This window comes from Protopterus annectens, chromosome 8.part0 (genome assembly GCF_019279795.1).
Source record: "Protopterus annectens isolate FY-2018-M chromosome 8.part0, PAN1.0, whole genome shotgun sequence".
NCBI classification, from domain to species: domain Eukaryota; kingdom Metazoa; phylum Chordata; order Ceratodontiformes; family Protopteridae; genus Protopterus; species Protopterus annectens.
In genome coordinates this window covers 1,754,859,298-1,754,884,842 of record NC_056741.1, presented here as the reverse complement: position 1 = coordinate 1,754,884,842, position 25,545 = coordinate 1,754,859,298, and the positions used below count along the sequence as shown (strand labels likewise).

General features: G+C 38.0%; 1 protein-coding gene across 1 annotated transcript in view; it reads right to left on the bottom strand.

The window, feature by feature from the left end:
- The window catches only part of LOC122808557 (cytochrome P450 2C15-like), a 755,055-nt gene extending 730,107 nt beyond the window's left edge, over positions 1-24,948 (bottom strand). The window contains exons 1-3 of the mRNA XM_044079512.1: positions 24,570-24,948; positions 22,063-22,196; positions 19,951-20,113 (exon numbers count right to left, since the gene is read on the bottom strand). Coding sequence (XP_043935447.1) covers positions 19,951-20,113; positions 22,063-22,196; positions 24,570-24,948 — 676 coding nt within the window. The remainder of the gene's footprint in view (positions 1-19,950; positions 20,114-22,062; positions 22,197-24,569) is intronic.
- Positions 24,949-25,545: the final 597 nt, after the last annotated feature.

Genomic DNA, 25,545 nt, shown 5'->3' with positions numbered 1-25,545 from the left:
GCTGGAGTTCTTTCAGTCGGGCAGCATAAGACATATCTTTGAGACCCTTTATCCTTTTGGTGAGGAACTTTTGGGGCCTTTCAAGCTGCAGCAGGTGTCTGGTCAGATACATTCGAGCGGGCATTGTACTCAATCATAGGTCTAATAAGTGATGAGTACAGGGGGACGATGACCTCCATTGATCTAGATGTGAATCCCTTCATGATCAGGTGGGTGATATAGAAGGTTTTCCTAACTACTTTAGCAACATGAGTGTCAAGCGAAGGCTACTGTCAACCTGGGTCCCCAGATCTCTGATGACTTTTTCTGTGCTCAGTGGATTGCCACCTATATGGTAGCTAGGGGTAGCCTTGTTTTTCCCAAAGGGTATGACTATGCATTTTTGGCGTTTAACTTCAGGCCATGGCTCTGGCACCAGTTATCCATTTCTGTGAGGCCCTTCTGGAGGATATCTGTGTCAGATGTGTTTTCGACTATGGCCCAGTTTGCAGTCATCTGCAAACTTTGTCAGCCATAACCCTCCTGTGTTTGCTTGTACTTCAGAAAAGTAGATGCCGAACAAGAGTGGACCCAGGACTGAGCCCTGTGGGACACCACTTGTGACAGGCTTTGAGTCTGACATGGCTCCAGCAACTCTGACCCTGTGGGTTCTGTCACTTAGCCAGTTTGCAACCCATCTTGTGATGTATGGGTTTACATTCAAGCTGATGAGTTTTTCGATGATACCTGAGTGGGGTATTGTGTGAAGGCCTTTGCCAGGTCGAGGTAGGCTGTATGGACTGCCTTTCCCTCATCAATGGCCTTGGTGACTGTCTCGAAAAAGTCAACCAAGTTTAAGAGGCAGGATCTGCCTTTGACAAAGCCAAACTGAGTTGGATCCAAAGTCTGCAAGTTCCTATGTCTTTATTTATGAGTTCCATTATGATCCTCTCCATGGCTTTGCAGATAAGGCTTGTCAAGCTAATGGGCGGTAATTTCCAGGGTCTGTGGAGGCACCGCCCTTATGAAGTGGGACCACAGTCGCGTGCGCCACTCCTTGATGCATCCTGAGGTGAGGCTAAGATTAAACAGCTGTCCTAACTGTGGGTTTAATTCCTCATTGAGTTCATGAAGCACACAGCCGGGGACACCATCCGGTCCCATGGATGCTGTGTTTTTGCCTTAGTGAGGGCAGTTCTCACCTGGGCGTTGGAGATGTTTGGGGGGCTACAATCCTCTGGAATAGATATCTCTCCTTTTGGGGGGGGGGAGTTTGCACTGAACCTGTCAGCCAGTATGTTGGCAATGTGTGTAGGTTCAGTAATTTTCACATCATTTTGAACTAATTCTGAGCATATCTGGGAGTTTCCTCCTAGGTTTCTAACATAGCTAAAGAAGGCCTTATGATTCTCTTTAGAGTCCTTGGCGATTTTTCTCTCAAAATTTGCCTTGGATGATTTTATGAGAGCTCTTAGTCTTTTACTTATAATGATCAAAGGTGTCTTACCTTTCAAGGATTTTGCTCTATCTTGTAGTAGCTTCCTCCTTTTGTTGTAGAGCTTGTTTATGGCTGGGGTCCACCAGACTGGACGCTTGCCTTTGGTACAGAGAGTCTTAGTTTTGTTTGGGATTGCCTGATCCATGCAGTCCTGTAGGTGCTGGTAGAAGGCATTTGTAAGTGATTCAGCGGTTTGAGTAATGTTTACCACTGGCTCAGGGGCCTTAAAGGAGACCACACTAGTTTTAGAAGTGTGAAATCGGCTTTTGAGAAGTTTTTCACTGTGGTCTTTTTTGTTTCAGGTGGGGGCGGGATGAGGACCTCCAGCGAGATTAGTTTATGATCTGATCTCACCAGTGAGGGGTATACTTCTGGTGTTGAACATTTTGATCCCATGTTCGTGATGATGAGATCAAGTATGTTTTCTCCTCTTGTGGGGATGGTGACTAGTTGTTCCATGGCATTTGAGTTTATGAACTCCAGGAATCTTTGGGTTAGAGTGTTCGGGCTTGAGTAGTGTTCCCAGTCTATATTAGGGTAGTTAAAGTCACCTAGTATGATGGTGTTTGGAGATACATTTATCCCTCCAATGTTTTCAGGAAGGCCATGTGAGGTTCCTGAGTTTGAGAGGGTGGCCTGTAACATGCTACAAATTGCAGAGCAGTCTTGCCTATGGTTAATTGCACCTGGATGGTCTCCGATGCATCATGCGTTGCCACCAACCTTGAGGTGTGGGTGTCCTTTATGAATATGGACACCCCTCCTTTCTTGGTGTTGTCCGGATTTTGGGGCGGAGCATGATATGAGGTGAAACCTGTTAGTGCTGGGGTGCTCTCAGGAGCCTTGAACCAGGTTTCTGTCACAGCACAGACATCGATGTTCTCCATATTGAGAAGGGCCTCGAGTGCGTGCATCTTGAGATTGAGACTTCTGGCATTGAGCAGCATTACCCTTAGTTTTTTCCTTTTGGTGTTCTAGGGTGGTAGGTTTAGAATTTGAGCCTTGCCTAAAAAGGCACTATGGGGTGGCAAGAGCCTTTGCCAATATCCGGAAGCCCAGGGGTGACAGGTGCAAGCCGTCCCTTGCGAAGCAGCGTGGCTTGTCCAGCATGTCATCCCAGGCAGACAGACATTGGATCCCCTTTGAATGACACCAGAATTTAAGCCAATTATTAAAGCTGATCATCTTATCACTGTATTGTGGCATCATTCTAGGTGAAGGTAGGATACTGCTCAAGGTCAGGGTCATACCTGCCTGGGCTACATAATCAGAGAGCTCCTCGATGTCCCTTTTCATGTAGCACAAATAAATACCTGGACTGGTATTCCACAGCAATATATTTTAATTGAAAGGGCACACCATGTGTATACTTCAAACCTGGCCATGAGAAAGCATCCAAGACCTGTATTCATAAAGATGCAACCAAACCAGCAGAAAGAGTTGATCCTGACAACGCTGTGGCAGAATGGCAAAGTACTGGAGACAGTAGAATGCTTGTGGAAAAATATTATTTACTGTACACCAGGCAGAAGAAAAGCAAGTTTATCCCAGCAATCAGACGATGTTTAAAGGCATGTGTGAGATTCAAGCTGCTGTATCCATCTGTCTTTCAAATATTTTTTTCTGGAAGATGGAAGTTATTTTTGATGAAAAACATGCTATGGAGAAAATACAAAGGTTTGCCCAACAAAAAGGGAGTTAACAATCAGAAGGACACTCTGCTTCTCATTCTTCTGATAATAAAATTCATAGAGACATTGCCAATAAAATATTTTCCAATGTTCCAAAGGAAAATGCTTGAAAGACAGAAAAAAAAGAACAAGAGCTGCCGAGATGAATCGGGAGTACCTTGGATTTGAACCACAGTTTGGGGTTGTGAGATAGAGATGAGCAGGAAGAAGACCAACAACATTAAAATTAGTGAATAAATGTGAGACTATAAAGCATCAACCACATTTATAAAGTATGGCTTTGCAAGAAATAGTGGCTGAGAAAGATTGGTCTTTTGTTGACTTTGTTAAACCTGTGGAAGGGGGTGAAAGGTACATACCCAACTTCATGTCATGAATGTTTGGAAGGGTATTAAAAAGAAACACAAAGTAACTCTCAGAAAAAAATGTTCTTAACTATATTCATTTCATGATATAAAGTGCATGTTATATAGTAAAGCATTTTCAGTGATTGTTGTTTGAGATAAATATACTAAAGTAACCAAGTGTTTTTTTTTTAAGAAATCTAAGCATTATAATGCAAAATGAATGAGCTGTTAGGGTGGAGGATGGGGTATAAAAGGGCACTAATTCTAATACACATAGGGTTGAGATGTTTTCTCTTACTTCTGCATGGGTAAATGCCTGGATTAATTCTCTTAGCTTAATCTAAAAACAGATTGTGTGTGTGTGTGTGTGTGTGTGTGTGTGTGTGTGTGTGTGTGTGTGTGTGTGTGCGTGTGTGTGTAAGCATATGGGCTTTAAAAATAAGAGAACACTCTGAATGCAATGACAAGTTTTCCTTTAGCAAATACATTTTCAATGTCATTTGAGAAGTCTTCAGCTGAGGGCAGTTGTACATTCTGTTCTTATGTTTTCAAAGAGATATGCCAACTACAGGGACATACAATAAATCTTGAGAGATCTTAGCATTGTTTATAGGGTAAATTATAAAATTAAAAGTACAACAGCAGCAGCTTAGTAAAAAATAAAGTTTGAAATGAATAGAAGTGTATGAGATAGCAGTTTTCCTGCTACTGAAATGATTTAATACATTTACTAGAACAGTATATAATTCAGTTTTATTTAAAATAGCCAAAGCACTTTTTTAAGTCTAAAAGTAAATGTTTTCTGAAAGCATGCAAGCTGCTTTTCACTTCTGGGAGGGGAATTAATATAAGACAAGAACAAACATCAATTCATGTAAGTAGGAACACAGGCTGTAAGATGTGCCATAACATGGATAACCTTAGTTTTAGTTTAGCTAATGCCTGCAGGTACAGCTGTTAATTTGAGACAATTGTTCCTATCAGGAGAGTTAAACTTAATTATATGAAGATGTACATAGTTTTGTGGAGTGGGGGTTCTGGGGTGTATTTTTTGAAGGTTTTCAGTAAAACAAAAAGTCTTGTAAATGTGACATAGGTTCAAATGGAGATGACAAGAAACAACTCAATAGAAGATCAGCCTGTCAAATATTAGAGGGAGCATGTAACAAGAAAATGGAAATAAGACATTTAAAAAAAGTCATCATATATAATAGGAGTTCTTATCATATGTGCTATGCTATCCATATTATTTTGGAAAGTGAATGGCCTCACAGGTGTAGACAAAAAGGTAAGAATATTGAATTATATTAATGAAGGCAAACTTCAAACAGTGCTGCAGGAGACACATTTGGAAATAAATAAGCACGTGAATTTGATAAAAAAGGATTTCAGTGTGTGTGTGTGTGTGTTTGTGTGTGTGTGTGTGTGTGTGTGTGTGTGTGTGTGTGTGTGTGTGTGTGTGTGTGTGTGTGTGTGTATATATATATATATATATATATATATATATATATATATATAAATATATATCTTCAGAATATCATAGACAGAGGAAATGGAGAATACTTATACTAATTACTAGAGGAGCCAACAGTGAAAAAAGAGGAAAAAAGGTAATAATGGTAGATTTGCAGTAATGAACGGCTAATGATAAGGAAGTAGGATTATACTGGTGCATATTTATATTCAACCTAAAACTGCTATTATGCAGCTTAAGAAAGTTTTGGGAGAAATCAGCTTTCAGCAGGGAATATTACTCATAGGTAGGGACTAGAACTTGATTTTAAATAGTGATGATGTATCTGGGTACCTAGAATGGAAAATATAACAAAAAAATGGTAGATTTCTGAAGACATTTATGAATATATTAGATATGGAAAATATAACTTCAGTAGTAGAAACTCAGACAGAAATTATGTATCATTCCTCAAGGAACAATAAATGAGTTAGACTAGACAACATTTATATTTCACAGGAAAATGTGCATTTAATTGAAATTTCAACATGCATCCAATAACTATTTCAGATCATGTGGCAATAACAACTAGGATAAAAATACAGGGTAATGAAGTAAAAGTGAGACACTGGCATGTCCCCACCTACCTGTTAAAAAGAGAAACATTTAAGAAATGGATAATGGAATTATTGAAGTGTTATTTGGAAAAATATACATTTCTTTAGATGTTATAGCTAGCAGGTGGGATGCAATGAAAGTGGAGTTAAAATACGGTAAAACTAAAAAGAAAAAGAGATTTGGTTAAGAAGTAACAGGAATTATTTATAAGAGCTGACAAGTATTGCAGAAAAAGGGGGAATCTCACAGAACAAGAAGTTTCACAACTGCAAAAGTATTGCAGAATAAGTGGACTCTTACAGAACAAGAAGCAGAAGAACTGCAGAGTGCTAAACAGAAACTATGGGAGTATCTGGATAATACACATGAGTTTAGAAAGATTGCTATTAAGCACCTGTTTTTTGATAACTCCAGAGCACAAACATTTTGGTACAATGATTTAGGCAACAGAAAGTAGAAAGGGCTGATGGCAAACTTATGGAGCATATAACAAGAAAAATAGCCAGAGATCCTGTAGAGGTATTAGAGATATTTTGGAAATGTTATGAACTTTTGTATAAAGCAGAGGAATGTGGATATCAAGAAAGAGCACAAATAGAAATAATTATAGAAGACAAAGGCAACATTAGAGGTAGATGAGGCTCACCAATTAAAAATTAAGATAGCAGGAGATGAGATAAAAATGGTGACATATAATCAATCTGCCAGAAAGTCTCCAGGAATAGATAGTATTTCTATGGATGTTTAGAGGACAGGAGGGAAGAAAGTGAAAAATATCTAAAAGGTTTTATTTAACAATATTTTATAAAGAGGGGAAGCACCGACATCCTGTAAGAAAGCCATGGTGGCTGGAATACCTAAAGACATCAATGACTCATCAGACCTAGCTTCACATAGACACATTTCAATTTTAAATTATGATTATAAAGTGTTTATGTCTATAATAGCTAAAAGAATAGCAAAGTCATTGTCAAAATTGATATATATTGATCAATGAAGTATTGTGGATAGGATGCAAACATTTGGCAACATTAATAAAATAATGATGATCCAGAGGGAAGCAAAATCTAAGAAAATACCACTGTTGTTGGTGGGTATTGATGCAGAGAAAGCATTTGACAGAGTAAAGAGGTAGTTTATGAATAGGGCAATGGAAGCATTGTATTCCCTGATACAATATTAAGATTAATTAAGAGGCTATAAGAGGGATCAGAAGTAAAAATTAAGAGTAGAAGGGTTCCTCTCTGACAAGCTGTGACTGTACAGAGGAACCTGGCAGGGCTGTCCTCTTTCCATTTTGTTAGTTGCATTATATTGAGAGCTACTGGCAAAAAATAAGGGTCTCAGAAATTCAAGGATATAATTGGTATGGTAGTCAATAAAGTTAGCTTTATTTGCAGATGATATTATTTTGTCCCTAATAAAATGAGAAAAAGAAATCTCAGTTTTGTAGAACATTTTGAGACAGTTTCAAGTTGTTTTTGAATATAAAATTAATGAAGATAAAACAAAGGCTATGGCTGTAAACTATGTGCTCACACATGAAATGATTAATCAACTCCCACAATTATGGGGACATGGTAAAATTAAGTATTTAGGAGTATGGATTAAAAAGGATTCTATTATGGCAGCTAAGGATATGCATGAAGAGACTAAACAAATGGTAATTCAGAAGCTGAGCAACTGGAAACTCTTGTTTATGGATATGAATAGTAAGATATAAGCAGCTGAAAATGTTTTTAGCCCCTTTAGCTTTGTACACAGGCTAGTCTGATTTTTATCAGCCAGGGTGAAGCTGTGGATGATAATTAATAAAGAGCTGAAGGAATTTATCTGCCAGGAGAAGAGGACAAGGGTCAAGTGGGATAAGGTGATCCTTCTAATAGAACAAAGTTTTTTAGGATTACCTGATTTTAATGGGGTATTTTAGAGTTGCACAGTAATATTAACTTGCTGGAGCTAATAGTAGTTTTACACCAATTTGTAACTTAGTTGTATGTTGTATTAATGTCAATTTTACTGTATGTTGTACTTATGCCTCCTTGGAGCTTTTCTCCCCAGGCCTCCACCGAAGATGGGCTTATTCTGGCCCAGTGGACACTCCTGGCAAACAAATGTAAAATAAAAAATAAAATAAATAATAATAAAATATCTCCCTTTGACACATCCAAACTGAGTAGGGACAAGTGTTTGTAGCTTACCTATATCTTTGTTCATAAGGTCCATCATGATTTGCTCCATGGCCTTGCAGATAAGGCTAGTCTAGCTAATAGGTCTGTAGTTCCTGGGTTTAGAGGAAGCACCACTGTTGTGCAAGGGAATAATGGTGGCCATTTTCCATTCATCTGGTAGACTATGACTGAAAAGGATACCCAATGATGTTGCTAATTCATGTTGAAGCCCATGTAGGATGCAGCCTGGGATGTTCAGGTCTCGTAGATGATGTGGTTTTGGCCTTAGAGAGGGCATTTATCACTTGCTCCTTAGAGATACAAGGAAGGTGACAGGTGGTAGAGATGTCATGGGGTACATGTGGCGGGGACAGTGGAGTGAAGTCTTCACAGAACCTGTTGGCTAACAGGTTAGCTATGTCCACAGGGTCAGTATATGTGATATCATTACCTACCAGTTTGGCACAAATCTGGGCTTGTCCTTTTAGGTAACAGATGTAACTAAAGAATGCCTTATGGTTGTCCTTAGTTGAGGAATCGAATTTGGATTCATAGTTTGCTTTTGAGGACATCACAAGAAGTCTTATTGGCTTGTTTAAGCTGAGTAGGGAGTGTTTCCAGTTTAGGGCTCACTCCCTGTTACTCTTAGACAGTAATTTCTTCCTCTTTGTGTAAAGCTTGTTAATGGCAGTTGTCCACCAGGCAGGTTTGGTCTTCATTGCAGAGCTTGTTTTGGTCTTATCAGGTATGGCTGAGTCAATGCAATTAAACAGGTGTTTGTATAAAGCATTGGTGTGGAACTCAACATAGTTGCTAGTTCCATCTGAGGGGGCCAGTGCTGTACTATCCTGTAAGAGGTAGTGATGTGCTTTAGAGAACTGTTTTATTTTCTTTACTGCTGGGGGGGGATTTGTGGTCAGATCTCACTAGGGAAGACCTTAGACTGGGGGTGCTACAGTAGTCCCCATATTGGTAAGCACCAGATCCAGCATGTTGGCACCAATTGTGGGGGAGTCAACCAGCAGGTCCAGTGCACTGGAGTTAACAAAGTAATTTACCTGGTCAATGGATGGATAGTTAAAGTCACCTAAAGCCAGGGTGCTTGGATGTATCTTGATAGACTCAAGTAGATCCAAATAGGCAGAGTGATTGTTCTGATTCACAGAGGGGGTCCTGTAGCTGGCAATGATTAAAACAGGTGTCCTACCAACAGTTAATTGCACCTGAAGTATCTCCAAAGAATCCTACTGTTTAACAAATCTGGAGGTGTATTTATTTGTAATGAATATCGATACACCATCTCCTTTAGTTTTCACGCCTTCAATTTGTTGTCTGAATGTGTGAAAGGAGGTGTAGTCTGATATGGTTGGAGTGCTCTCCACAGCCATGAACCCAGGTCTCCATGACTGCAGAAATGTGTAAATCTTCCAAGGTGAGGACTGCTTCCAGTGAGAGCAGTTTCATATTAGGATTCCTAGCCTTTAGCAGCATCTTGAGGTTGTTTTTAGATGGAAATTTCACATCTGGAATTTTGTCCTTGAGACACTGCCTAAAAAGGGTGCTATGGGGGTGGCAAGAGCCTTGGCCAGTAGCAGAAATCCCAGGGTGACAGATGAAGACCATCTTTGGCAATGCATCAAGGTCTGTCGCTCATGTCATCCCAGGCTGATATATACTGCATCCCCCTAGAATTACATCAGAAACTAAGCTAATTATTGAGGTCAGTCATTTTCTGTTTGTATTGAGGCATCATCTTAGGTGAAGGTAAAATGCTACTCAAGGCTAGGGACATACCTGGCTGAAACACATAGTCTGAGAGTTTGGTCAAGTCTTTCTTCATAAAGTCCAGAGAGGAACATCTCAAGTCAATCACACCAAAATGGACTATGACGGAGTGACAACAGTACCACTTTTTGGGATACTTGAGTGCATGTGTGATATGGCAGATCCTGGCACCTGAAAGACAGCTGACTGTGACCGTCTCCTTATCCAGCCTGGTGAGAGGGACATCTGTATGTCTCACAGTGGAATCAGCTATGATTATTATGTTTTTTTTAGTGTTTTGCCTTAAGGGCTTGACAGATGAGACATTGGTGTGAGACCTGTTATATGTGTTGTGTTCTGCAGTGGGTGTATCGTGCAGCATGTTTATGTTTGGGAGGTCTCTAGAGTTTATGCATGCTTCTGGTGAGGACCTCCATATATGAAGGCATGTGTGATGTGGGTTTGGATGAAGTGAGAGGTGAGGTGTGCATGGTGATAACCTGCTCATTGTCATATGTAGTAACTATTGTGTGAGAGAGCATGTATTCAAAGCTGTTAATATTGTTGCATTTATGACATGCTGAGTTTGTATTATTTGTGGTCCAATGACATAAGTGCATGCATAATGTGGCAGATCCTAGCCCCTGATAAGCCACTGACCGTGCCTTTCTCCTTACTCAGCTTGGTGAGAGGGACATCAGTGTGCCTCACAATGGAGTCTCCAATGCCTAGAATGTTGGATCGTGTGATGGCTTGCCTTATGGGCTTATATATTGAGCCTCCATAAGAAGTAACTCTAGGTTTTGATATTGATGTTTTTACAGTGTGCATTTGAGGTTGCTGAGGGTATTTGTTATCTGTACTTTGTCTATGAGGTCTTTGTGATTTATGAAGGTTACTTGGTCAGCCACAGCCCAATAGTTTTGGCTTGTACCTCAGAAAATTATATCCCAAACAACAGAAGCCCCAAGTCCAATCCCTGGGGTACACCACTCATTATGGATCTACTGCTTGAGGTGGCTTCCCGTATTACGACTAGGTGGGTTTTATCAGTGATCCAGTTTGCTACCCATCTGGTAACATACAGATTGAAGCCTAGTTGAGAGAGTCTATCTATTATACCCAAGTGGGGAATAGTATTGAAGGCTTTGGCTAGGTTGAGGTAGGTGATGTGCACCATCCTCCCCTTGTCCATGGCTTTAGTGACTGTCTCAAAGAAGTCAACCAAATTTAACAGGCATGACCTCCCCTCAATGAAACCAAACTGTGAGGGAATGAGTGTTTTTGGATTGCCATTGTCCTTGTTAATGAGGTCCATGATAATTCATTCAATGGCCTTGCAGATCAGGTGAGTTAGGATGTTGTGTCTATAATTTCCTGGATTGGTGGACGTTCCACCTTTGTGCAGAGGGATGACAGTGGCTGTCATCCACTCAGCTGGGACAAAACTGGTACTCTGGCTTTGGTTGAATAGGGTGCCTAGTAGTGCTGCAAGTTCTTGCCTGAGTTCATGTAGGATACAGCCTGGGATGTTATCAGGTCCCATGGAGGCTATATTTGCTGCCTTTGAGAGGGCAGTGATGACTTGCTCCCTAGAGGGGGAGGTGGGCAGGTGCTGGGGATGTCCTGATTTACTGATGGTGGGACAGAAGGGTGATGTTTTCACTGAACCTGTCTGCCAGTAGGTTGGCTATATCTACGGCGTGTGTGTATGTGGTGTCCTTGAGCACCAGTTCTGAGCAGATCAGAGTGATTCCTTTGAGACTGCGGACATATGTGAAGAAGGCCTTATGATTGTCTTCAGTAGATGTGGCCAGTTTGGACTCGAAGTTTGCTTTGGAGGATTTCACTAGTGCTCTTATTTGCTTTTTCAGTCTAATGAGAGATTACTTTCAGTTAGGCACCTGCTTGTTCTTGGTCCTGGACAGCAATTTTTTCCTTTTGTTATAGTTTATTTATTGCAGATGTCCACCAGACAGTTTTACTCTTCCTTGCTGAGGATGACTTAGTCCTGTCAGGTATTCCTGATTCCCTGCATCTATATAAATGCTTGTATAGCACTTTGGTGTAGTTTTGGACATTGGTGCCAGATCCTATAGAGGGGGAGGGGGAGGGGGCTGTAAAACTGTTTATACCTTCCCTCAGGAGGTTGTAATCAGCTTTGGAGAAGTTTTTTTGTTTGACCCTAACTGGGGGAGGGGGGGGTCGGGGAAGATGGTGACTTTGAAAGTGACCGCTTTGTGGTCAGAAAAACAGTCTTGTATTCCAGTCATGACACCAACACACCGCAGGTGAACATGAAAGAGAGTGAGAGAGAGAGAGAGAGAGAGAGAGAGAACAAAACATAGAATACATTTAATTACATTTAGTCTGGCATTACCTCTGGATTCACAATTGTTTTTCTTTCAGCCTGGCATTATCACTGGCTTCACAGTCCTACTAAAATTAAACAGCTTAAGGCTTGGACTTACTAACATTATAACAGCTTCACTTATATGTAACTGATTTCTTCTACATCTCTCTCTCTCCAGCTCCCATGTACCCCCTTTCCTCTGGTATTTGCAAGTGCTGCCTTAATCTCCCCTATATGCTTACATGCATACCTCTACTTTTGTACACCTTCACCGTGTATTCCTTCCATTCCACTGTTATTCAGTCTTATACCCATCCCCTCACTTTCGTAGAATAATAATGCATATATACTCATTTTGTGGTATGTTATGACTGATGTTTACAATCCACCTGTTATATGCTTATGTGCATTCAAATCATTGTATTATATTTACTCGATTCTACTTAACTCTGTTACATTTTCTGGGCTAAACCTAAAATAGGTCCTGATAGACTGGTGTTCTGTTCCAGTCAACCAATGTAATTATAATAAATAAATAAATAAATGTAATTTTCTTAGCATCAAGTGACTGTGAGCTTCAATATGTACTAGATGTTTCTCTGCTGAGTGTCAAGAAGCTGGGATAAAATCTAGCTCCATCAAATGAGTGGCGATGGTTCTTAACAAGACAAAAATGAAAACTTCTCTCTGTAGTTAATAGGACGGTGTACCCCAGAATGAGCATCATTGTTTTTTTTTTTCAGTCTTAAAAATGGAAGGGAGTAAGCAGTTTCAGCAGTGAATGCAAGCAACACTAGTAATACTGCAGGCTTTCTATTAAGCTATACTGGCAACAAACATCAGAATCATTGGATGTGCTTCTCAATTTATCCCTCAGCTTATGTCCTCAACATCTCCTATGGTCATGAGCTTGGGGTAATGGCCAAGAAAATGAGATCATGGATATAAGTTGCAGAAATTCAGTTGTTTTGAAGGATGCAAGAGTAAACCAGGAGTTGGTAGCAAAGGCCTGTGGTACAAAAACAATTCACAACGACAAACAAAGTATGAAACCACAGTCCACGAGGCTAAAAACTGTACTTGTTTTTAACCTGGTGGACTGTGGTTTCATACTTTGTTTATTGTTTTGAAGGACAGCTGGATTCAGCCTCTGTAAGAAAGTGATGGGCTTACAAACCATAAGGTCCTCAGAGTGCAGTGACTCTCCTTTATGTTGAGAGGAGGCAGTTTAGATGCTTTGAGCACTATATGAGGATTTCTTCTTGGGAGTCTATCATAGGAAAAATACCAGGCATGGCCCACTGTAACAGAGCCCAGGGAAGAGCCAGGACACATTGCTGGGATTGTAGTTCTCAGCTTGCCTGGGAACATCTGGGGATCCAGAAGGATGAACTGGAGACTGCTGCTTTGGAGAGGAAAATCAGGTCTTCTGAGCTCAGTCTGTTACCATTATGACCCACCAGCCTTTTCCTTTAGCACAAACACAACAAAATCAACTGTAGCCATCTACATATTCTCTTTTGAAAATTTGTGAACAAATTCATCAAACTACACAAATGATTTAGCATTTTCATTCTTTTTAATTTTGAATTAAATTAATCAGAAATAAAAAACATAAACAACCAGACTTTTTAAAACATTTAAGCTAAATCAATTGACTCCACAGACCCAGTCACAAACATTTGAGGCTTCTCACATCCAAAATACTTTTAAGGATACAGTACTATTTAATCCTATCAAATTAAATTTCAAAAACAATTTATGCTATACTGTGTTTATATTAAAATTCCCATATTAAGCTAGGTTCAAATGTAAATATCTATTCTCAAAAGTTTCCTTACAGAAAATTTTGGATGGCTGACTGCCTTCATCTCTGTAGATAGTATTATTTAAATAATTAATCATATTCTCATCAATGACAGATGTAAATGTTAAAAAAATCTGCTGTGTAATTTAATTCATCCAAAAATTCCATAAACTGCTTCTTTGAACCTGCTGCTATCAGGAAGGAAAAGCATCTATGGAACATGTATACAAAACTGCATTATATTCAAAATAAGTACTAGGATTTAAATATACTTCTTAGCGTTCTCCCAAAACCAAATTAGCATAAACTGTAGCCTGCCCATCACAATCCCTTAGTTTGAAGAAAGTCTTTTTTCAAAATTATTTTCTAATACTTACTCCAGTAAAGTACATACTCACAATCAATCTCTCCAATACCTAACCACGAAAAACAATTTCAAATCATTGGTTTCAGATCACTGTACTTTAATGTTACGTTAAACACTTTCATTCCTTTTCTCAACAGAGCTTCATGAGAAAACCCATTACATCATATCCTATCTATTTATACACAGCAAATCCTTTGATTCCATCCATTTTGAAATGCTGAAAGTTCATAAGTCCTTGGATGAGCCACTGTTGAGCTCTACAGAGACAGCAGGAGGATCCATAACAAAGCTATTAGCTAAATTTGTTGACTTTGAGTTGAAGGAATTCAAGTTGAAAAGACATGAAAGACATTTTTAGGGCTAAGACATGTGCTTGTGGTTTCATGGTACTTTTTTGCAAGCATGGGAGAGAGTGAATATGATAAATGCTCCCTGTTTTTAGGAATTAACATAAAATATTTGTTTTTAGTTATCCCACATGATACTGGTATGGATTTTTTTTAACTCTCAGTAAGGAATAGTCAGTATATGCATGAGGAAGTGAATATCATTACAGCCTCCATGGAGATGTATTATGAAGCGTCTTTGTCCATGTTGAGGGTGAGTGGCACAAACAGATAAAGGGCATAGTGATCAAAGCAGCTGTTGTTCTTTTTCTTCACTAATATTGTTTTGTGGGTGGAAAACCAGCTTTGTATTACCTTCCTGTTTTTAGAACTGCATAAAGAAATATTACAATTGTTAGATGACAGTTTTATGATCTGGACAGGGGAAATAGAGGAACATGATGATTTTCACAGTTACATTAATGAAGCTACACCTTCTTAGTAATTTACTTTTGAAAAGAATATTGACAAAATTAATTTTATGGACATAACTATTACTAAGAATAGTAAGGGTAGGCGATATCACTCTAATATATGTAGGAAGCAGAGTTATTCTAATAGTCTTTTATAGTACAACAGTCACCATCTCTTATGGTACAAGAGAAGTCTGATTAAAGGGCAAATAGTAAGATTGCCAAGGTAAATATCTGATGATGAGAGGTTTAGAACTGAGCTTGACCTATTAAAGGATATAAACAGGAAGTTGGACAGGAAGTGCCCCAAACAGATGACGGAAGATACAGGAGATGAGGGAGTTTTGAGTCCTTAATTTCATCACCAAATTAGGTGTGGGCCTACAAATTGTTTATAAAAAAAAGAAGAAATATAAAATCACACTTTGAAATGAAAGGTAAACAGGTGGAACACCTAATGGGTATGAATAATGCAGTGTCTAAGTGTAGGTCATGCCCACATTGCAGGTTTATCAATGATTGTGAGTGTATGGAAATTACCTCCCCCACATATTTATTAATTCCCCTCTTAATAAACACCTATGATACATAAGACACAATTAGGCTGGATTGCATGGCTAGGCTTATAAAGGCCCTAGTGGTCATTAGCCCAGTGTATACCTATGAATGAATGAATGAATGAATGATTTTTAATTGGGTAATTTTGCTACTCATAAATGGGGATGATATGATATAATGTGATTTCTGATGGAGCTCATTTGAGAAAAGTAATCAAAGCACTTAGCCTAACATTAAAATACAGCAGCCTGAAGCCAGAGTCAGAGGAAAGCTGCAGGATTGTACTGATATATTTTGTCCTATTTAGCCATCTTGTATGAAATATAACAATCAATTTATTAGTGATACCAGAACTGATAAAGTGGTTTCAAATGCAGGAACCAGTTGCCTATAGCTCCCAATGGTATGGCTTCCTATGCTGGAAGAGGAATAGTAAATATGTATAATTCTTAAAAAAATTGGAATTGTGCACTGTGGTTGGGCATTGCCCATGGAAAACATACATGCCTGAAAGTAGGGCAAAAAAGAAGAGAGGTCTCCAAATCATAGTTATACTTGTGTTGAAACTTATAATGCAATACAAAAATGTCATTAGAAAGGGCAAAAGTATATCAGGATGCATAGGTAAAGAAGTATATTTAAAAGGTGTGGTGCACATCCATGAAATGTGCAATACAATGGTAATTACCTGCTGATTATTACTGGAAATAAAAGTGGAAGGAGTTTGTGCTGACAGAAAACATGACTGCTGCATGATGATTAAGATAGCTTAATTTACATGAGTAAAATGAATATTATTTCAACACAACTCCTTGTGAAGGGCAAGCAAGGAAGTTGGGATTAAATAAAGGGAGATAGAAACAAGAGGACTCAGTGGTGAGGGGGGTCGAAAGATGACAAACAATCAAGGTAGTAAGCAAAAATGTCACGCCAGAGTCAGTGTTGGAGTACAATGCCATGTAACAGGGTAGTGATCTACACATCTGTAAATAATGCACTTCATCAAATATGGGACTGCACAGGGGAAAACCACCAAGGTAAACAACTTCAGACTCAAACATTATAAAACAAATGGTGCAAGAGAGAAATACCCATAAAACAACTTTGAAAAATATGTGCGATGTATCTGTTTTGGTGGAAAGAGGTTCTCATACTCATGTGTTTGTTGCTGGCATAAACCTGCATTATCTTCTGCAGTATAATGAATGTAGAGGTACAAGTATAAAGGGGTTGGTGGAAGAAGGTTAGGATAGGAGTAGCTGGTTAGGGACTATCAACAACATTCTGGATCCCACCCAGTCCAGGTTTGTGAAAGGCAGATCATGCCTCCTGAACCTGATCAACTTCTTTGAGGCAGTCGCCAAAGCCATGGATGAGGGTAAGGTGGTTCATACAGCCTATCTTGACCGCGGCACGGCTTTTGACACCATCCCCCATTCTGGAATTATAGCTAAACTCACTAAATTAGGTATAAATCCCTACGTCACAAGATGGGTTGCCAACTGGCTCACTGACAGAACCCACACTGTAAAAGTTGCAGACTCCAAATCTGACCTCAAAGCAGTGACAAGTGGAGTACAACAGGGTTCCGTCCTAGGACCTCTCCTGTTTGGTATCTACTTCCTGAAGTACAGGCTAACACAGAAGGCCTCTGGCTAACGAAGTTTGCAGATGACTGCAATCTAGGAACCATAGTCAAGTCCCCAATGATGTGGACATCCTACAGAAGGGACTCTCTGAGACAGATGTCTGGTGTCAGAGCCATGGTCTCAAGCTCAATGCCAAAAAGTGCAGTGTCATCCCCTTTGGTAAAAACTCTGTACCCATGAACTACTTAACATGAAATGTGTGATAAGAGACCTCAGGACCCAGGTGGACAGTAGTCTCTCCTTTGATAGTCACATCACAACAGTAGTCAGAAAGTCCTTTTACGTGGCACACCTCATCATAAAAGGGTTCTCATCCAGGAAAAAAGAGGTCATTGTTCCCCTCTACTCATCACTCATTAGACCCATTGTGGAGTACAACGCCCCTTTTGGAATGTACCTCACAAGACATCTGCAGTAGCTGGAAAGGCCACAGAAGTACCTCACAAAGATGATTAATGGCCTCAAACAAATGTCCTACACTGACCACCTCAAAAAACTCCAGCTTTACTCTGTAGCATATCGCCTACTCCGAGGTGATCTCTGCCTAACATATAAAGCTATGTCAAACCCAGAGCTGTTGGACATGCTACACCTAAAGAAATCTCAATCCGTCTGAGCTACACACTCTAGAGACCTAAACCTTGTCACCACAATAAACATGACACACTGGAGGGATAGATTCCTGTCCCAGAGACTTCCTATACTCTGGAACAAGCTACCTATCTATGTCAAGCAAAGTTCTTCATTAGCACTCTTCAACAAAAATCTTGATGAGTGGATGGGAAATAGGAAATACATCCCAGGGATCACTTATGTGTCTCTGCTCATTGAACCTTGCTGGCTAGGCTTACATAGACCCTTGGGCCAATAGCCTAGTACCTACCTATGAACCTATGAACCTATTCATGAGGAGTGAACATAATGCAGGTTTTCATTGCCATCTGCAAATTTGTGTAAGGATGGTTTTCAAATATTAAATCAATCTATTATTGTCAATCTATTATTCAATTAATAAAAGAAGTAGAAAACGGTGTGTATCACAAACCAAGTAAGAGCAAATACTTTACATTTACATAACAGCAAAAATTTTATTCACATGAAAATGAAAACAAAAATGAAGCAGATTATAAGATGCAATTTCTGAAAATACAAATCACAGCTGGACAACAAAAACAGTCTGAAGTATTTAATGTTGAAGGAATGAGAACAAATCTAAAAAATAAATATAACTGGTCACATAATGATTTTTTACACAAACTAATAAATACAAATGCTTTTTAACTCTTCAGATAATGTAATTATTTTATCAAACTTGCAATTATAATTTTAGGAGGTGGCTCAGATGTCTAAATCTCATTTTAGGCAAATCAGGTTATTCTGCTTGGTATGGTACTATGGTACGCTCTTGAGCTCAAGCCATCAATCATACCTGCAGAGTATAGTGGTCTGCAGTCACTATATGCAGCTGCAGACAATTCTTCATGAGCTGTTCAATGTACATATTATACATGGTATAATACAATCCAAAGGCTGTTGATCAGGGTTACCCATCTTCAGAGAAGAAGTCATACTCATCTTAATAAGTTTGTGGTCAGCAGTTTCAAGAAATAAGTCTAGCAGTACAAGGAAACTCACATTCTTTTTTAAAAGTGTGTCCTAGTATTGGAATGAAAAACTAATCACAATGTAGTTTGAACACACCTTATTCACATGATAGCTCTCACATTATCTAATAAAATGACAACACTTGATGACCAGAGTATAGTTTAACATTCGTCACATAGTAAGACCTAACTGATGCATTGTAGTTTAGAAGTACTAGACACATGATAATACTCACTGAGGAAGGATACGTGCACAAATATCAGTGTATAAAGCAGATATCTGTTAATTCCCTCCAGTGGACTTCTGGAAGCTTGCAGTATAACTTGTATTGGGTAAAGCCTAAGCGTTTTGATAAAATTAAATGATGTCATCACATTACACCTCTCAACCTATTAGCTCTAGAAATCTGGACAAAGCCAAAAATAATGGGATATGAAGTCTGAAACTCAAATGTCTGTCATTATTTAGGGACTTCACTCCAGAGTGATTTGGCAGAAAACCAAAAATTTAATGAGAAACAGACCAAAAATACGAGGCACAAATCTGGAGATTCTGTGAAAATCTGGACAGTTGACAGGTATGCTTCACATTTCACAATTTGTTTCAGTTCTCTGGAACCATAGGGGTTACTGAGAAGTATAAAAGGCAAGCTCTTCAGTAAAAAATATTTTTATAGTGGTAGTTTTCTTTAGGTTCTAGGTCTTAAACTGGGTTTTGTAAGGTAGAGTAAACATAGTAAAAATGTTATAATATCTTGTAAGCAACTTACAGTACCTGAGAAATCACTCAAATTATGCATATACAATCAGTCATATTTTGTTATCCTACCAATAGCTTTCATATGAGGTTAAGCAGTTCTGTCTGTGCCACTTGGTTGCTGAGATGTTTAGAGAAATATGACAGTTCTGACAGCACATAAATATTATGTTAACAATAAATATCATTATATCTGCACTAGACAGTGGCTATGTATTAGTGGAGTCATACTATCCATAATGTAACATTTAAGATAAAATCATTTACTAACTTGTATGCACCATGGTTTTGGAATTATTACTGTAAATATGAAGAGCCAATATTAGGTGCCTACAGATATCACTGGGAAGTAACCAGAGAAACACCTGGAAGCATTGTTAGGCCTTAATGCTTTTGGATGCTCAGAGAAATGGTCTATCTTAGTAGAAGGCCTTTGCATTGCTGTCCCAACATTTTATTTTTGAATCTGACTCAAGTAATCACATCAACCAAGAAGAAAGGCTGTGATGTTTTGAACCATGTAAGATTTCCTTACCTTTATTCTTATTAAGTTTTAGGAACACGGGATCTTCTGGTCTGTCTGAAAATTCAGCTGCATGGTTAACCAAAGCTTCTTTCACGCTCTGAAAGCAATTCAACACAACTATTAATTTACTTCCCAGAAATATGCTGTAGGTGTTGCCATATATTTTTGCTAACTGAAAAACAAACAAACAAAAAATGAAATCCTGTTAATATTTTTCAGGTCTTCACAGTCATACAACTGAAGTATAAGGGGTATGTTAATTTTCAAAGGAGCTTTTTATAAGTAAATAAAGACAACAAAATTTTTTGTAAAGTGGAAAAACCCTCTGAGCACAAACATTTCTTTACACAGGTGATGCAGAAGCACTTTCAAGTTAATAAACATGCGTTGTCCTGTACTGCCATAATATTTTTGCTTATGAATTGCTGTTGAGAAGTTTTTGTTTTATTTTTGCATTCTGCATGTAAAATTAGGTGTTGGGAATGAAAACTGAGATCAGGACTGCATCAGAACAACTTCACCAAAACATTCTTAAATGACATCTACCATATTCATAAACTTCAAATACCAAAACATAAAGTCTGATATCTGAAAATTTGTCATAAGCTATAATTCTGAGTGACAGTTAAAAATGAGCATTTTGTCTGGTGCTGAAAACTAAAGTTGTTAGTAAGTAGGGATATATATGTATGTATGTATGTATGTACATAGCCATTCATTCATCCACAACCACTTTATCACATTTTTACACATGGGGTCAGGGACTCACCTCAACAGTGATATTCATCTGCAGCCAATGTTCACACTGCTGGGTATCTAGCCCTGCTGTGGTTGTTCTTCCCTTCCACACCACACACTCACACCTATGACTAACTTAGAGTATCCATTCACCTACTGCATATCTTTGAAATGTGGGAGGAAACCTGTATAAACACTGGGAGGGTATAAAGACTCCACATATGGGGTGTATATCACATAATCGAAATCCCAAAATATCGAACACCATAAGCTTGAACTTAGAACGTCGAAATATGATATAATCGAAAGCTCAGAACAGCAAATTTTTGTCCCAGGGAAATAAATTTGCTGTTCGGAGAAACACACACACAACACAAGCACACCAAAAAAAGTAATCCACACATATACACTTAAAATCCTACTTCTAACCCTACACTAAACCGGACATAAACTGCTATCTATCCACTTACCTTAACCCAAACCCTAACCCTAAGGTCTGTAACTATCACACACTCACCTTACCTGCTTCCTAACCCTAAGGTCCCTAACTATCACACACTCACCTTACCCGCTCCCTAACCCTAAGGCCCTTAACTATCATGCACTCACCTTACCCACTCCCTAAACCTAAGGTCCCAAACTATCACATTCCCACATCACCTTAACCCGGTCCGTTCGCACACTTACCTCAACCTGGTCCGTAACCTTCGCACCACAGTGGAGAAAATAGCCAAGCGGCAGAAACAGCCCACCAAATTCTTTCCCTAGGAAAGAATACAATGTCCTGCAGCTTTGCTATTTTCAGCGTTCACTGTTTTGGGTCCGATATTATAACATCCAACGTTTTACTACTTCAATGTTATGATATAAACCCTATAAATATATATATATATATATATATATATATATATATATATATATATATATATGTACATGGATCTAGGACTAATTACTGACGACATGTTTAAACGAAACTGAAATGGCCGAGCACACTTTCATGAAAGTCTGCTAAAAAAAAAAAAAAAAAAAACAAAGACAAGATTAAAATAGATTAACAGCCACACAAACTGAAAACTTCGATATAACAATGAAACCAATAAACCAGAATGGACAAACTTCCACCAGGCCAAATCAGACAATGAAAATTAACGCTTTCATTCACTTTATTAACGTGAACTTCTTCAGAAAAAACAGTAAATAACACACCCCTTCCTTTTATACTATTTCACTGTGACATACCAGGAAATGATGTAACAATTCAGCTAATATGAATAAATAAACATGTTTGACAGATTGCAGAAAATAAAAAACTCATATGTGTCTAAAATTACATCTACACATAAAAAATACTTCCTTTAAATATTAAATAGTGTTTCTGTATACCAGAAAACACTTTAAATTAATAACTTCATTTAGTCCCGGTGTTTCATCTGCCCCAAGCACCAATTGCCAAAGTGCCTCTTTGCACTCCAAGATGTTATTTAAATCTCCAGCTAATAAAGCTTTATCCACACTATCTAGAACAAAAAATTCAAATTTCTTAAAGTTGGAACAAGAAAGTGCGTGTCTAGCCATTGAATTATTCTTGTCTTTTTTCTTTATGGCCAATGTATGTCCGTAAATCCTACATTTTAAACTTCTCTGAGTTTTTCCTATATAGTAATTTTTACACGTGACACAAGTGGCCATATAAACCACTAGTTCACTGTTACAATTATAATACTTTTTGGTCCAAAATGTTTGCTTCAGATGTTCTACCATAGCAAAAGAGGAATTACTGATGTATCTACATTGTTTACAGTTCATGCAACTAAAAGTTCCCTTCTTGCTAGAACAAACTCTAACAATATTATTGTCCTTTCCTTTAACTGATTCCAACATATACTTAATATTTGTAGTTTTCTTAAATGTAAATTTAGGTGTATGTCCTATAATGGAAGCTAATTCCTTGTTGCCAAGGATAATTCTCCAATTGTTTTCAATAATGGATTTGATACACCACATCTCTCTAACTATCGGTATAGGGAATGCAGTGTAAAATTCTTATTTATGGATTCCAGTACTCATTCTACAAACAGATGGTGTACCTACTGCTAAATCTTTAGAATGCAAAATAGGTTTGGCCACCCCTTTTCTCAAAAATCGGACTTCATCTTCTATTCTTTCCAAGAAACCTTGATCATACCCCCTATTCAGGAACAAAGATCTTAGAGATAATAATTCTTTTCCAAAGACCTCTTCGTCTGAGGTAAGTCTACTTAATCTTATCACTTGACCCTTGATAACTCCCCTTTTCATATGAAATGGATGCATACTATCCTTATGTAAGTACTGGTTAGCAAAATATGGTTTCCTATATATTTTGCTCTTAATACTTCCTGTAACATCATCCATACTAAGGGTCAAATCCAAAAAAATGATGTCCTTCCCAAATCCCCCAATTTTGAAGGACAAAAAACTAGTTGTGTGATTCAGATTTGTAACTAATTCCACAAAATCTGAATAATTACCCCATCCATAGGAAAAACAAATCATCTATGTATCTATAATACAAACCCACCTTGTTGAAACTAGCATAGATTTCAAAAACTTCTGTTCCCAATTTGCCATGACTATATTGGCAAAAGCCGGAGCAACTCTTGCTGCCATGGCTACTCCTGAGATTTGTTTATACAAGGTGTTGTTGAATTTGAAAAAAATGTTATCCAAAACTAGTTCCATTAGACCACATAACATATTGATCTTCTCCCCTGAAAATTCAGTATTTCCAGTCAAATACTCTCTCATATATTCAACACCTTGTTCCTGATTGATAGAGGTGTACAAACTTTTTACATCAAGTGTACCAAAATACAAATCCTCACTATGACTTCCATAATCCCTCAAAATTTCAAGTAAATGCCATGAATCCCTTATATAAAATTCAATATTCTGGACCACTGGATTCAACATACTATCTAGCCAAATAGAGATATTTTCAGTCTTTGATTGTTTTGCTGAAATAATTGGCCTAAAAGGTGGATTTTTTTCATTATTTTGGATTTTAGGAATACCAAAAAATGTTGCTAATTTAGGATGCTCCACCAACAAAAAAATCATACTCTGTTCTATTTAATTCTCCTTTGCAGAACATATCAAATAGAATGGTATCTAATTTCTTAAATCTTTGACCTATATATTCATAGGTCACTTTTTTATATATACTTTGGTCATGTAACATTTCATTTATTGATTTTGAATAATCAATGGTATTCATAATCACTATCTTGCCCCCTTTATCTGCCTTCATTGTTCTGATGTTGGGATTTGTAGTCAATGATTTCAATGCCAAAAGTTCTTCATTAGTTAAATTATTTTCTATTTGAGAACTTTTTATGCTTCTAAACTCTCTCTCACAAATTTTTTGAAAAACTTGTAAAGTGTTAAGCAAAGGTGGATTAAAGGTACTTGGTCTACAAGGTGTTGGTGTGTGTGTCTGATCTTTAACCACAATATCCTGCATAATATACCTTAAATTTAATTTTCTTAAAAACAGCCTAAAATCTACAAGTAATTTACCAACATTCATCCCACTTGTTGGAATGAAAGAAAAACCTTTCCTTAAAACATTTTCAGCCATTAAAGGAAGGGATATGTCAGACAAATTCAAAATACCAACATCATTAGTACTAGTTGTAGTAGTAGTAGTAGTTGCAACTACCACTTCCGTTTGTTCTTCCCTTTGCCCTTCCCTTTGTATTGGGTTGAATTGTACCACTTTGTAGTCCATTTGTTCAATGGCTGCACTTTTTGAAAAGGGGCATAATTCTGCTCAACGAGTGAGCTCACCACATCAGCATAACTAGTACCAGGGACTGTTGTTGTGTCTTTTGGATCAGTGGAAGACGTACCTGTAACAACAACTGAAGCAATTTCTTTGCTTCCAGTACTTCTTGATACAGCTTCTCCATTAGTTAATCTCCCTGGTTCAACTATTTTGTCCTGAACTTCATTATCCTTATTTCTCTTTGTGTCCGTGTTTGTCAAGACAGAACTACCAGACACAATATATGCTTGGTTAGTGTGATAAGAAACAATGTCCCTTCTCAACTTAGACTGTTTTCTCGAAATAATGGTTGCCTTGTGACGATCAGCCTTTGCCTCCACACCATTATACAGTTCAATGAAATTTTGAAAACTTGAATACTTTTTGATAGAAACATCCAGAGCTTTTATACTATCTCTTATTTTACAAATTTCATTTTGATAATACTCCACCAAAATCCACATCATAGCCAGTCCAGTCTCATTATATGTCTATTAACTTTTTCTGGTATCACGCAGTTGGGAAACTTAGCTGTCCTTAGTCCTCGTGGAACAATTTTGCGTGAAATGCATTCATTCAAATACTGTATTTCCAAACTCAAACTCACGTGTTTTAAAACCAGTCTTTCCATGTTGAAAATACTTTTTTTGCATAAAACAATGTCATTAGGCTGCCTACTTACTGTGTCATTAGCGGTCACCTCTACCACCTTGGCAAAAGGAATTATCCTTGGCAACAAGGAATTAGCTTTCATTATAGGACATACACCTAAATTTACATTTAAGAAAACTACAAATATTAAGTATATGTTGGAATCAGTTAAAGGAAAGGACAATAATATTGATAGAGTTTGTTCTAGCAAGAAGGGAACTTTTAGTTGCATGAACTGTAAACAATGTAGATACATCAGTAATTCCTCTTTTGCTATGGTAGAACATCTGAAGCAAACGTTTTGGGCCAAAAAGTATTATAATTGTAACAGTGAACTAGTGGTTTATATGGCCACTTGTGTCACATGCAAAAATTATTATATAGGAAAAACTAAGAGAAGTTTAAAACAT